The following is a 13,325-nucleotide window of genomic DNA, read 5'->3' as shown; positions in this document are numbered from 1 at the left end:
ACGGACCAATGGAAGTAAGACAACTCAACTCGTCCCACTTTTGCACTAAGTCGCCCCACTTTCAAAAGGAGGTAAATTCCCGTTAAACTTACTTCTGCTAACTAACTGCACTTATCAAACTGGGTAAAATCCAGATAATAATATGATTAATGTCTGCCAACTCAGTCTCACTAAGTGAAAACTTATCTCAGTATTGTATACCACATTTGTGTATCTATGTTCCCGTTTCTAGTGTTGACATTTTATCTAGTACTTCGTTTTGTCGAGCCTTTGTCTAAGAATGTCAAGGATTTATATAGTAAGAACGATACAAATGATCATTGGTGTAATCATGACAGTGTTTTTCATAATTGACTTATTGTGCAAACGGCTTTCATCTGAGAATAAAATTATGTAAAAATACTCGATGATTGCTTATCATGATGATTCTTGACTTGTAAATTTGTAAAACAGTGATTATATTTACAAGAAAAAAAAAATCATAAACAGTTCCTATAGTTAATAACATAGTACGTCACAGAAATGCTGATACTTATTCCTGCCTGCTCAGCGCTCTTTCAAGCAAAAGAGTTTAAAATAACCGAGATGCATTTCTACATTATTCATAAATGTTCATTTAATTAATAAGTGGGGCTACAAGGTAGGCCTCAATTATGAACAGTTTAATGATTTTATTCATTAGTGGGTCGAGTTGGCTTTAAAGTGGTATGGAAGTCTCAATTAAGGAATGACAAAATTTGTTCATACTTTGCCAAACCGTAGTGTCTATTGATATATGTTCAAAAATATAATAAAAATGATAGCGGGTCACTGCACATTTTCTCAAGCTACAGGTTATGACAAAGTTACACCTTTTGTATGGATTATACAGGAAAAACATCATTATGTGATTAGAAGCTAAACTAAAAGATAGAATTGTAAAATAAAATTCGAGAAGATAGCTTTAAGAAAAATGCTTTTAGAATATCAAAAAGAAAAGATAGAGTCACCGTGTATCCCCCCCCCCCCCCGGCTAGAATTCAAAATAGCAAAATTCCATGTAGATTCCTTCAGAAAATGCACTCTTTCAGAATTACCTCCCCTTAACATGCTAATTAAAAATATTGAAATCAAACTAAAAAAAAAATATACTTGAAAAAATATTAATATTTATAAGTTATAAGCTTATATAAATTTGTTCTTTGAAATATAAATTTACATTTGTTAGATGCATTCCTGTATCAAATTTTGCTAATTTGATTGAAAATCTAGACCTGAGATGCTCTGTTTTCACAATTCAAGATGGTTTACAAATTGAAAACTACACAATTTTTTCATCATTGAGTCACGTCTCAGTCATTACAGCTGAACGGACGTGCTGGGTCAGCTCTCCTTTACCCGCTTTCTTCGATGAGGGTTTACAGTTAGATGTTCAACGACATACTACTAAGATGACAGAAACCAATCCATGCCGTACAGAGAGACGTAGTAGTTGGCGTACCCGCGTTAACATGCCTCCAAAACCATTGTCTATTATGGGGAGTGTCATGCCGATTAACGTCCGAGGGCTGTATCCTAGGCTGTTGGGTGATACGACCTTCATTTTCCTGCCTCACGGCTTGGGTCCTGATAACGCTTCCTGTCATCTTTAGAACTACGTCCACGATTCATCTACCAGTACTCCATCATCGAGGCTAGCGGGCTGCCAAGCTGACCAAACTGGCCCTGAAAGCAGCCGTTGTGAAGAAGTAAAATCCAAAATAGTCAACAAACCAAAAACAACTCACCAAAACCAAGATGGCGGCCTCCATTCGGCGTCCTTTGCTACCCGTTCCTGACCCACGGCACAAAATATTTAAATGCTCACCAATCGTCTTCGGGCACCGAGCCGACCGTGCGAGGGCTGAAAAGCCAGTCAAGGTCGTTAAACACTTCCATATACACAATTTAACTGTAATTTATGGATTGCCATCGCCTTATGATATCATTGAGAATCCACCATCAAAAATAAGCTGGAATAGACTTTGTGAATAACTGTATAAATAATATTTTTTTACAAAATTTAAAGAAGGAAGCTAAAGAAAAGTCATCCTTGAAATATATTAATTTTAATGATTCCGAGCCAACATAGGAACTGTGCATAATATCTGGAAAAGCAGTGGGACTGACCCGTACTCCGTTAATATGACTGCAATTAAAGTTAAAACTGCCACCGGAATAATGATTCTTCAGTATCAGAGGTCTAGATTTTCAAAAAACTGTATCTCAGCAATCTGTCCATTATGTAACATTGAACCAGAAGATATGACTCACTTTATACTTAAATGTGAAAAACTGTCAAGCATAAGAAATCGCTTTATGCAAGAGCTGAAATCTCTTCTCGTAGATTGTAATAAGCCACCTTTGCTAATTCAAGAACTATTTGATGACAAGGAGAATCTTTTACATCTAATTATAGACTGTACATCATATCATTTTCTTAGCTACAAGGAACATGTCCGTATAGAGACATTAACAAGAGGTCTGTGTTACAAACTATATCACAAACGTTTACTTTAAATGTCTGAGTAAATTTGATTCGCATTTACTGGATTGTGTCAGGATTTATTTCTGCAATATTGAGAGATGGATAGTGTTTGAACTGAAAACTCGTATCCAAGGCTTGTAAAATATCAAGTGGTTTTAGATTTTAAATATTTTTATTTGCGTGTTTTATATGGAATAATTGCTTACCAAATGAACAGTGAAAAGTTTTTTAGATTTTAAAGATAACAAGGACAGTGTTTGAACAGCAAATGCGATTGCGAGGGCAGGAGTGTTTTAATTATAGACTTGTTCACCCTATGTTATATGGACAGGAGATATAATAGTGATCCGGCTATGAACGATTGAACTGTGTAATATATATAGTTAACTACGTTTACATGGTGATGGATTAGTCCGCATGCTGTATATATGTTACTGTTATAAATTATAATAACTACGTATACTGATTTTATGAGTGCCCCGTGTGTAAGGGTTAGGGTGCAAATAAGGGTGCAAATTTGAATTACGCCATAGAAGCGAAGCTCCTGCTAGAGGAGGAAGATAAAGACTAGGTAACAGGTAACAGATGGCGAAAGACACCCATACCACCTTTAATCAATGGAATAAAACTCCTTTTCATAAGTGGGTCGAGTTGGCAAACTTTTATTTAACGGGATTACATCATGTTCCATACGTGCAAGAACAGTCTATTTAGAAGCTTAACTTTCTATACTTTAAGACCTAAGTATAAACTGTCCCTGATAAGCGGATTTTAACCCTTTTCAGAAGTGAGGCGAGTTTGTAGACCTATGATCAATGGGATTTACTCTTTTTTCATCAAAAGGGGCGAGTCAGTGAAAGAGTGGTGCAATTTGGTACGTGACGAGGCGATTTGCTAGTGGGGCGAGTTGTCATCGATTCATTGAGACCGTTTGTTAGATTATTTCAGTTTTATAACTTTGACAAGAATATATCCTTATAAAATGGTATACATTTTCTTATCAAATTCTATTTACACCTATATAGATAATTTATTGTACTATAAATTTATAATTAGGGTCTTCTTGTGATCTTTAGCAATATCTTTTTACATGGTTATTAGTCATATTTAGCACCTTTATTTTCGTATTTTTTAAATTAAATTTTGTAAGAATCAAAAGCAAAACCATTAAACGTAATAAAAGATGAATTATTGAATGACTTAATAAATGATGTTCACTGAAAGACTTTTAACAAAATATGATTCACAAAAGAAGATCCTAGAAATGTTCCGAAAAATCACCGGAAGTTAAATTGAAAAACATGAAAACAGCTGCAGACAAAGACATTTTTAAAGTTATTTTAAGTAAATATATACCTCTAATTGACACAGTTTTATAGGGAAACCTACTATCTTGTGTGTCTTAAAGTCTGTCCTCGATTTAGAACTTGCATTGCTTTTGAACGGTGGAAGTTTAACCTACTATTGAGGTGAATTGGTCAATCCATTTGAGAATTCAAAAAATAAATTAACTACAATGTATATATAATTTGTAAGACAAATATTCTCACAGATATCAGACATTCAAGTCCCTGAAGTGACAAATCTAACTTAATCAAAATAGACGGCACATAATAGTCAGAGTTGTGACTGAGTGTGGAAATATGAAGATAGATAGATAGATTCATTGAAGGTTTTTTTATTGTGAGCCATTTTTTATCATTAAACAATTAAGGTTCATCATAACAAACGGACAAATATGGCTGTATTTACATGCCAAAAATTACTCTGGGTACAGACTTACCTGTAAAGTTGTGAAAGTTTTAATGCCTAGCATCCACTAGATATAATAAAGTTAAATGCATTTTGTGTTTCAGAAAGATAAAATCTGTTTTGGATTTTGATGGGAATTTTTTTTCCTTCATGCAAAAGGTGTTAAAATTGACTAAGTTTTGGTACACCGGTAGTAAAGGTACCAGGTCCGTTCGCGCCCAATATACTTTCGCACCCTACACGTTCTCACCTGGCACGTTCGCACTCTACACGTTCGCGCCCAATTTTAATTCAAATTCCAGTTGAATAATTGAAAAATCATGATTGTTGTTTTTAAATGCTTTCGTGTAAATACTGAATGTATTTATAGCTTGGTATGAGTTCAAGATTGAAGATGTCAAATGAAAAACACAAAAGATCATTGATTTTAACAGCTTGGTCCTTTTGATATGAAACAATGAAACAATAAAATATAGCAAAACACTATTATAACCACAACATGATCAAACATGATAAAAAAGTTTCAATGCACACAAAAAAAAAGACGTAGTCAGAATTTCACTTCATTTTGAAACAAGTCAATGAAACAAAGTTATATAGCAATACACTATAAACTAAAACATGATTAAGAGTTATTCAACACAAAATAAAACGTTGACAGAACCCCACTTTATTTAGAAAGGAATATTATTATTTTTTAAAAATACACTATTCAAAACATAATTACGATTTATTCAACACAATAAAAAATGCTGTCTCACTTTATTTTGAGACAACGAAAACATTATACTTATAAAAATACTACTTGCCAAAACTTGATTACAAAGTTATTAAACCCAAAACCAATTAAAATTGGGCGCGAACATGTAGGGTGCCAAAGTAAAAGGGGGCGAACATGAGTGGGTGCGAATATGAATGGGCGCAAACGAACCCGGATTCTGCTACACCTATGAGATGCTCCCTCAGGTAAAAAACTGGTTTGTATTGTTTTCATTGTCCTTAATTGACATGGACACCAGTATCTTCACAACTATAGGTGAGTTAAAGAGTTTATCTGAGTCAGTGAGTGGACAGTATCAAAGTAATTCAGGTGTTTGTTTATTTTTGCACCTTCTGAAAAAAGGAAAAAAAATGCCCATCAAAAACCAAGAAAGATTTTATCTTTCTTCTTAAACACAAAATGGATTTAACTTTTATATATCTAGTGGATGCTAGGCATTAAACTTTCCAAACAGCACAGGTAAGTCTGTATACAGAATAGTTTTTGAGGTGAAAATACGGCCATATTTGTCCATTTGTTATGATGAACCTTAACCGTTAATTTAACGTTACGCTACCTAAAGTACACAGGGATCTATTTAATAATAATAGCAGTGAAAATCTTAAAAGCTTTCTTTGGAGCTAATCAATTTGATTTTTTTATTATTTGACATTATGCATGTCTTTCAGATAGGTAATTGCATTTAAATATTCATAAAACATTCACAATATGAAGTACATGTATATGCAGGTAAAGTGTTCACTAGAAAAAGTAAAATCTTTGGAAACGTTGCTATGTCACGTATGTGAAGTCCTCTAAAAGTCCTCTTTTAAAAATAAGCATATAAAATATGTTACGAGCCTAGATTTTATGAGAAATAAACAAATGTCTAATTGTTTTAAATATTTGAAAATATAAATCAAAACATCTGTTATACGATTATAGGGATGTGAATTTAAGCATTGATGCAATTTGAGTACTCCTTGATCGCTGCAGAATCATGGATCATTTTTCAACGATTCAATAGAGATTCAAAATAAAATTGGTCCAACTATTTATATGTATATACTGTAGTAAATAAGGATACATCTCCAAAATAAACACCATGTTGAAGACCATACTTTAACATATATAATGGTTTACTTTTACAGATTGTGATTTGGATTGAGAATTGTCTCATTGGCAATCATACCAAATCTTCTTAAAATCTATAGAAAGGAAACTTTTGTCTTGGTAAAAAAAAAAACGGTTGAAAAAATTGTGAAAATAAGAAAATAAGTGCAATTTTGGTGTTAGGTTATCAGGTCATTTGTTTTTAACATGTTTTGCAGGTTTTGGTCAAACGTGTAGTCATTGCCACATAACCACTTCAGCCATAGTCTTTTTTGGCATCAACCTACAATGTATATTGCCACAGGTTAAATGATGATCTAACAATATATATGTGCAACAATATCAAAACTTTATAATTTATTTCAAAATGTAGTTTCTCAGATGACAAGATTAATGTAACAATTATGTTTATAAGTCTACATCTTCATGGGTAATCAGAAAAGAGTCACACAAATATGTTGAAGGTAAAGTTGTAGTGTCCTCCAAAATGTGGTACTTTTCAAACATATGTACAGGTGCTTAACATATATACAGGTACAAATGTACCAGTGCAGATAAAAAAACATGTATCTATATTAGTTACATGTATGTTATCTATAAATGAATAAATAACTACTTGGTTTCAATGGTAGGAATAAAATGTTTAAGACAATATATTCCAACCATAGAAAACAACCCCCCCTAAATAGACCTCATATTTGTTAAAAAAAAATTGTCATACAATATAGCTATTCCAGCATAGTTCTATCTATAGTTAAAAGATATTTTCAATTTTCTGTTCGACCCCCTTGTAAATTGAAAAGTGTTTACCAACTGGTTCCTGAATTTCGTAGAAAACTGATCCCCCACTATAGACTTTAGATTTTCAAATAATAGTTCAACTGTTACAATTTGTCATTTTTTTTTACAGATTGGTAAATAATCAAAGAAAATGATGATGAAAGAGTACCTACATCAGACTGATTGACATGGCAAAATGTACAAGGTAAGTTTTATACTCCACATGTAAGCTTGAAGGTAAAGCTCACTAACACCTGTAGCGATGATATTCATTTAAATCATTTCCACAAACAGAAAACTCTTTGCTGATATTTATGTCTTTTACCTTATAGGTTGCACTTTGCAAATAAACCCAGACTCTTTTTGGGAAATTTTTTATATTCATACATATTTTGTTTTGTTTATGAACTGGTTCTAGAATATACATCTTTTTGCTTTATTTCATAGAGACTCAACCTGTCAGAGAATGTTTCTAGTATAAATACACATAGTTAGAGGCTAAATTGATTTCTGAGGAAGATCCTTAGTTGGGCCCTTATAGAAGGGAGGAGTAGTAAAGATTTTTAGTATAAGTTTAAACTCTGAGAAGGTTAATGCATATATACATGTTGAAAATATGCTGCACAGCCCTATGTTTTGACCTTTGAAAAAAATGGTTTTGCATATATACTTTCATTCTATGATACATTTTTTACAAACTTCATAATAAAACTGTAGCATTTTCAGCTGTAACAGGAGTTCCTAAGGGAAATTGAGTTGTCTATAAAAGACTCATTATTAACAGAAATGCAACCTTTATGGGCAAACTTAATCTTTCCACCCTTGATTAAACAATTTTTGAAGTATCTCTGTACATGATAATGTAAATTGTGGACAAGTTGTCTCCCTTCAGACATATCTTTAAAAAACCTATGGTATATTAATTCATTGTGATTTGTGAGTTTTGTGAATTTCATTGGTAAAGATAATTTACAAATAAAGCTGTTGAAAAAATACAAATTTCTAATAATTTTATATGTCAACGTATGTAAAATATGTATGTAAAAAAATTAAAATGTTTTTGAAAATACAAAAAAAATATTTTTGAAAAAACAAAAAAATGCACTGTACTTAAAAAAAGTTGATAGTATTTCAATATATTAGAAATTTTTTAATGGTTGAGGACATTAATCTGGCTGTTCACCTTTGAATTGAATTGCATATTTTCATGTTGATGCATTTTATATATCCTATACAGCCATGACAGTATTAGTTTTGCTAATTGTTGAAGGCCATACTGTTACCTAGTTATTTAAATCTACTTCATTTGGTCTTTGGCAGATAGTTGCCTCACTTGCAATCATACTATATATGAATGTATCTTGAATTCTAATTTTTATACATATTCAATATGAAAATTCAATATACTAAGAATATCAACTAGGTGAAGAACTACTGATTGAGTACTTGTTACCTTTACCTTGTGATATTTAAGTATTGGCTTGGAATATATCTACAAAATGGAACACAAAATTATACCAATTTTATGTATTGTATGTATTGTCTTATGGACATAAAACACTCAACATTATTGTCTAGGACTAGATACAGTCCCAGGAATTTTATACTATAATTAGAACCTCAACTACTATTTAAACAATGATTTAATCTATAGTTTGATAAACACCTATTGAAAAATGATTACAGACTCGAAAGTTAAATCAGATAGAACAACAGTATTTGGTAATTGTACAGAAAACAAAACTAATGATTAACAAAGGGATGATGATTAGAACTTGCTGATGCATTTAACCACACTATGAGGCTCACCACAGGGTGTAGAAAATTTGTTATGTTTTAGTAATATAGTATCCTATGAATTAGTTTTCTGGGGGTAGTCACTTCCCCTACTTTGTTATGTAGCTTATTCATGTTATAGTCCTACAGACAAAATGTTTGCTTTGTCAGTATAGATGTGTTTGAATGGCTAAGACACATTTAGCCATAAGTGTAAGCCTAAGAAAGCAGCACTAGTCCATAGCCCATCTCTTTTTTTGTAGAAAGTTTGAATAACAATATAAAGCACAAACATTTGAAACATATTTAAATGTGATTAATCAAAGATTACTACTTAATTTCAAGAGAGATGTTCTCAATAATAACCAATTTCATTTACTGATGTTTGTTTTCTTTCACTAATGAAAGGTTTTTTCTGAAGATTATTTCAATCCTCTCAGAACAATGACAACAAAGTCATACCATTATATGGCTGCACATATTTTATATATATATATAAACCTCCCTGAAGACAGTGACAACCACTGATTTGGAAGACAGCTTCCAATCAGTGGTTGTCACTGAAAAAAGAACAGCTGAAGGCCGACAAACATGTATTTCGGTTTTTAACTTGATTTCTAAAAGGAAAAATAGGTTATTGAGTTAGGGATGTACAGCCAACTAGCATCCCTGTGGATTGGTCGACAGCTGCCAAATAGTGTCTGTGCATTAACATATGAACCTTTCAACTAAAGCTTTTCAAATGTTGTTACTGATTAAAAAATGGAGGTCACATTTAATTATGATGATTATCACTTACACTGTTCAGGAGTTATGGTTCTTGAAAGATTGAAATTTTATCTTTCCAGTCGTTTCTGTTCTTTAACTCAAAAACAGTTCAACCAAATTTTTTCAACTTTTAATTCATTGTTACTAATGACAAAATGGAGGTCAAGTTCAATATTGACGATTGTCACTTTTGCTGTTCATGAGTTATACTTCTTATGATATTGAAAAATGCCAGGACACAAAACAATGTTCAAAAATTCTGGTTTCAATGCTGTGGCTCTTGACAGTCTCTTGTTGATTTTGTGCTTGGTTCAAATTGGGGTCAAAATTAAATATAGACGGTTCTCTGATATGCTGAATCTAACTGCGTTTTAATGTATTTAGATATTGGATTATGGGCCAAATATGGTTCACATTTTGGTCAAAAGGGTCCGTTAAAAATTAATTTTTGTTTGATTGCATCTAAAATTGAATACTTGGGTTTTTTTGATTTCCTGAATCAAACCATTATATTTAGATTTTGGATATTGGACCATAACAGGTAAATGTTAATCTTACTTAGTGCTTTGCATGTCTTTGTACGTACTTATAATTGTATACTGACCCACTAGACTCATGGCACACATGATTGAGTCTGAGTAAAGATTCAATGTTTGATCATTCAGTCTAAGGTCAACAGTATCATATATCAGGGACAGACAGGGAGTACCTGTAGTATCCACATGTTGTTTGTTTAGATATTGAGTAATTATCATGATTATATTCACCTTAGGGTAGTTACTAGATGTGAAATGATATGTTATATCTTAAAGTATTTTGACTGTTAAAAATGATGCTTTAATCACATGGTTATTCCGATAAGATACAAAATATCTCATTACATTTAATTAGATAAGAAGATTATTCTGTAATCTGTATGTAATTACTTTGCTGCTTGTCTGTTTCAGAGGTATGGCTATTTTTTAGAAAGTGGTAATATGGGTTAAAAAATATTATGATAGAAAATATGAGTATGATTCACTACAGAAGAAGCTGTGTATGATCTATGATATATTTGACTATTATTTATCTGATCAGACGATATATGATACCAAATCATGCATTTGTATATATCAGTTATTATTACAAGTGGTCAGTTTTATGTTAATTTTATTATGAACTGTTTTTCAAAAACTCTGGGCTCAAAACCAGAATTGATTAAGTGTATCTTTGGTAAATGGAAGAAAAAGTCACCTGAGACGGTCTGATAACCTAACTAATTAGTGGAAGACAATTGTTTAAAATGTACTAATTTGGTTATATAATGGTCTTTGGCAAAGTTTCCATTAGTAGGTAACCTTGCAAGTGGCTGGTTGTTAGCTATGGCCACATTTGCTTCTCATTAAACAGAACAAATGTGATTTCACTCACATACCGGTAGGTTCATTCCCATTGTATCCTAGCTTTGTGCAATTTCGTATGATATTTTTCTCCATTAAGGATCTGAACCCAAATTACCAGATATGACGCATTGAATGTCTTGAAGGTAACTAAAAATATAATGTCATTTCATCATGAATATTCCCGAGAAATACTTCAATTTTTATACGACCGCAAATTTTGAAAAAAATTTCGTCGTATATTGCTATCACGTTGGCGTCGTCGTCGTCGTCGTCGTTGTCGTCGTCGTCGTCGTCCGAATACTTTTAGTTTTCGCACTCTAACTTTAGTAAAAGTGAATATAAATCTATAAAATGTTATCACAAGGTTTATGACCACAAAAGCAAGGTTGGTATTGATTTTGGGAGTTTTGGTCCCAACATTTTAGGAATTAGGGGCCAAAAAGGGCCCAAATAAGCATTTTCTTGGTTTTCGCACTATAACTTTAGTTTAAGTTAATAGAAATCTATGAAATTTTGACACAAGGTTTATGACCACAAAAGAAAGGTTGGGATTGATTTTGGGAGTTTTGGTTTCAACAGTGTAGGAATTAGGGGCCAAAAAAGGGCCCAAATAAGCATTATTCTTGGTTTTCGCACAATAACTTTAGTTTAAGTAAATAGAAAATAATGAAATTTAAACACAATGTTTATGACCACAAAAGGAAGGTTGGTATTGATTTTGGGAGTTGAGGTCCCAACAGTTTAGGAATTAGGGGCCAAAAAGGGATCCAAATAAGCATTATTCTTGGTTTTCGCACAATAACTTTAGTATAAGTAAATAGAAATCTATGAAATTTAAACACAAGGTTTATGACCATAAAAGGAAGGTTGGTAATGATTTTGGGAGTTTTGGTCCCAACAGTTTAGGAATAAGGGGCCCAAAGGGTCCAAAATTAAACTTTGTTTGATTTCATCAAAATTGAATAATTGGGGTTCTTTGATATGCCGAATCTAACTGTGTATGTAGATTTTTAACTTTTGGTCCCGTTTTCAAATTGGTCTACATTAAGGTCCAAAGGGTCCAAAATTAAACTTCGTTTGATTTTGACAAAAAATTAATCGGTTGGGTTCTTTGATATGCTGAATCTAAAAATGTACTTAGATTCTTGATTTTTCAAGTTGGTCCAAATCGGGGTCCAAAATTAAACTTTGTTTGATTTCATCAAAAATTGAATAAATGGGGTTCTTTGATATGCCAAATCTAACTGTGTATGTAGATTCCTCAATTTTGGTCTTATTTTCAAATTGGTCTACATTAAAGTCCAAAGGGTCCAAAATTAAACTTAGTTTGATTTTAACAAAAATTGAAATCTTGGAGTTCTTTGATATGCTGAATCCAAACATGTACTTAGATTTTTGATTATGGGCCCAGTTTTCAAGTTGGTCCAAATCAGGATCTAAAATTATATTTAGTTTTGTGCAATAGCAAGTCTTTTCAATTGCACAGTATTGCACAATGGCAAGAAATATCTTATTGCAAAATATTGTGAAATAGCAATTTTGTTTTTAATTAGAGTTATCTTTCTTTGTCCAGAATATTAAGCAAGAAATATCTAATTGTAAGAATTTTTTTATTTGGAGTTATCTTTCTTTGTCCAGAATCAACTTAAATCTTTGTTATATATACATTCACTTTTTACTACAAACTGATAAATTAAAATAATCTTTACCATTCAGTGATAACAAGCAGTTTTTTTTACATCTTAACATTTTATGATGTATTTAAATGAGTAGTAATTGTTGCAAACTCCATTAGAAATTTTAATTGAGATTAGTTTTGGAATAAGGGAAAGGGGGATGTGATTAAAAAAATTGGGTTCAATTTTCTCATTTGAAATTTCATAAATAAAAAGAAAATTTCTTCAAACATTTTTTTGAGAGGAATAATATTCAACAGCATAGTGAATTGCTCTAAGAGAAAACAAAAATTTTAATTTCATTAGAACACATTCATTCTGTGTCAGAAACCTATGCTGTGTCAACTATTTAATCACAATCCAAATTTAGAGCTGAATCCAGCTTGAATGTTGTGTCCATACTTGCCCCAACCGTTCAGGGTTCAACCTCTGCGGTCGTATAAAGCTACGCCCTGCGGAGCATCTGGTTGAATTTCATATGCCAACTACTATGAAGCTCCAAGTCAATGCCATTTCAGAAATGATTATTGATGGAGACCCTCTATAGATTGTACTGATTTTGTCTTGATCAGATGGCAGTGATATTACTTGGGTTTCGTCTTTTTGTTAGCCACTATCTTTATTGCAATGTTGTCTCAAACAAACTTACAAGTTGATATATATGGATGGTCTTTATTAGTATAAGTTTTTCACGGGGTGAGTTGTATTGGTAATATCACGAATATGAGTAACCAGTAACACCCACTACTATAAATATTAATAGTTTGTTGTATTGTTTTTTTGTGAAGTAATTTAGGTTTATTTCGGTGAAA

General features: G+C 32.1%; 1 protein-coding gene across 2 annotated transcripts in view; it reads left to right on the top strand.

Moving 5' to 3' along the window:
• Window positions 1-3,708: 3,708 nt before the first annotated feature.
• LOC134722134 (uncharacterized) overlaps window positions 3,709-13,325 on the top strand; it is a 57,459-nt gene continuing 47,842 nt past the window's right edge. The window contains exons 1-2 of one of the 2 annotated variants that reach the window (XM_063585690.1): window positions 3,709-3,850; window positions 7,042-7,116. In XM_063585690.1, coding sequence (XP_063441760.1) covers window positions 7,100-7,116 — 17 coding nt within the window. In that variant the 5' untranslated portion in view covers window positions 3,709-3,850; window positions 7,042-7,099. Of the gene's footprint in view, window positions 3,976-7,041; window positions 7,117-13,325 lie in introns of both variants that reach the window. The other variant, XM_063585691.1, reaches the window with a different exon arrangement.

Source organism: Mytilus trossulus, chromosome 6, assembly GCF_036588685.1.
Source record: "Mytilus trossulus isolate FHL-02 chromosome 6, PNRI_Mtr1.1.1.hap1, whole genome shotgun sequence".
Lineage (NCBI taxonomy): Eukaryota > Metazoa > Mollusca > Bivalvia > Mytilida > Mytilidae > Mytilus > Mytilus trossulus.
The sequence above is the reverse complement of the archived record's forward strand: the minus strand, read 5'-3'. Positions and strand labels throughout refer to the sequence as shown.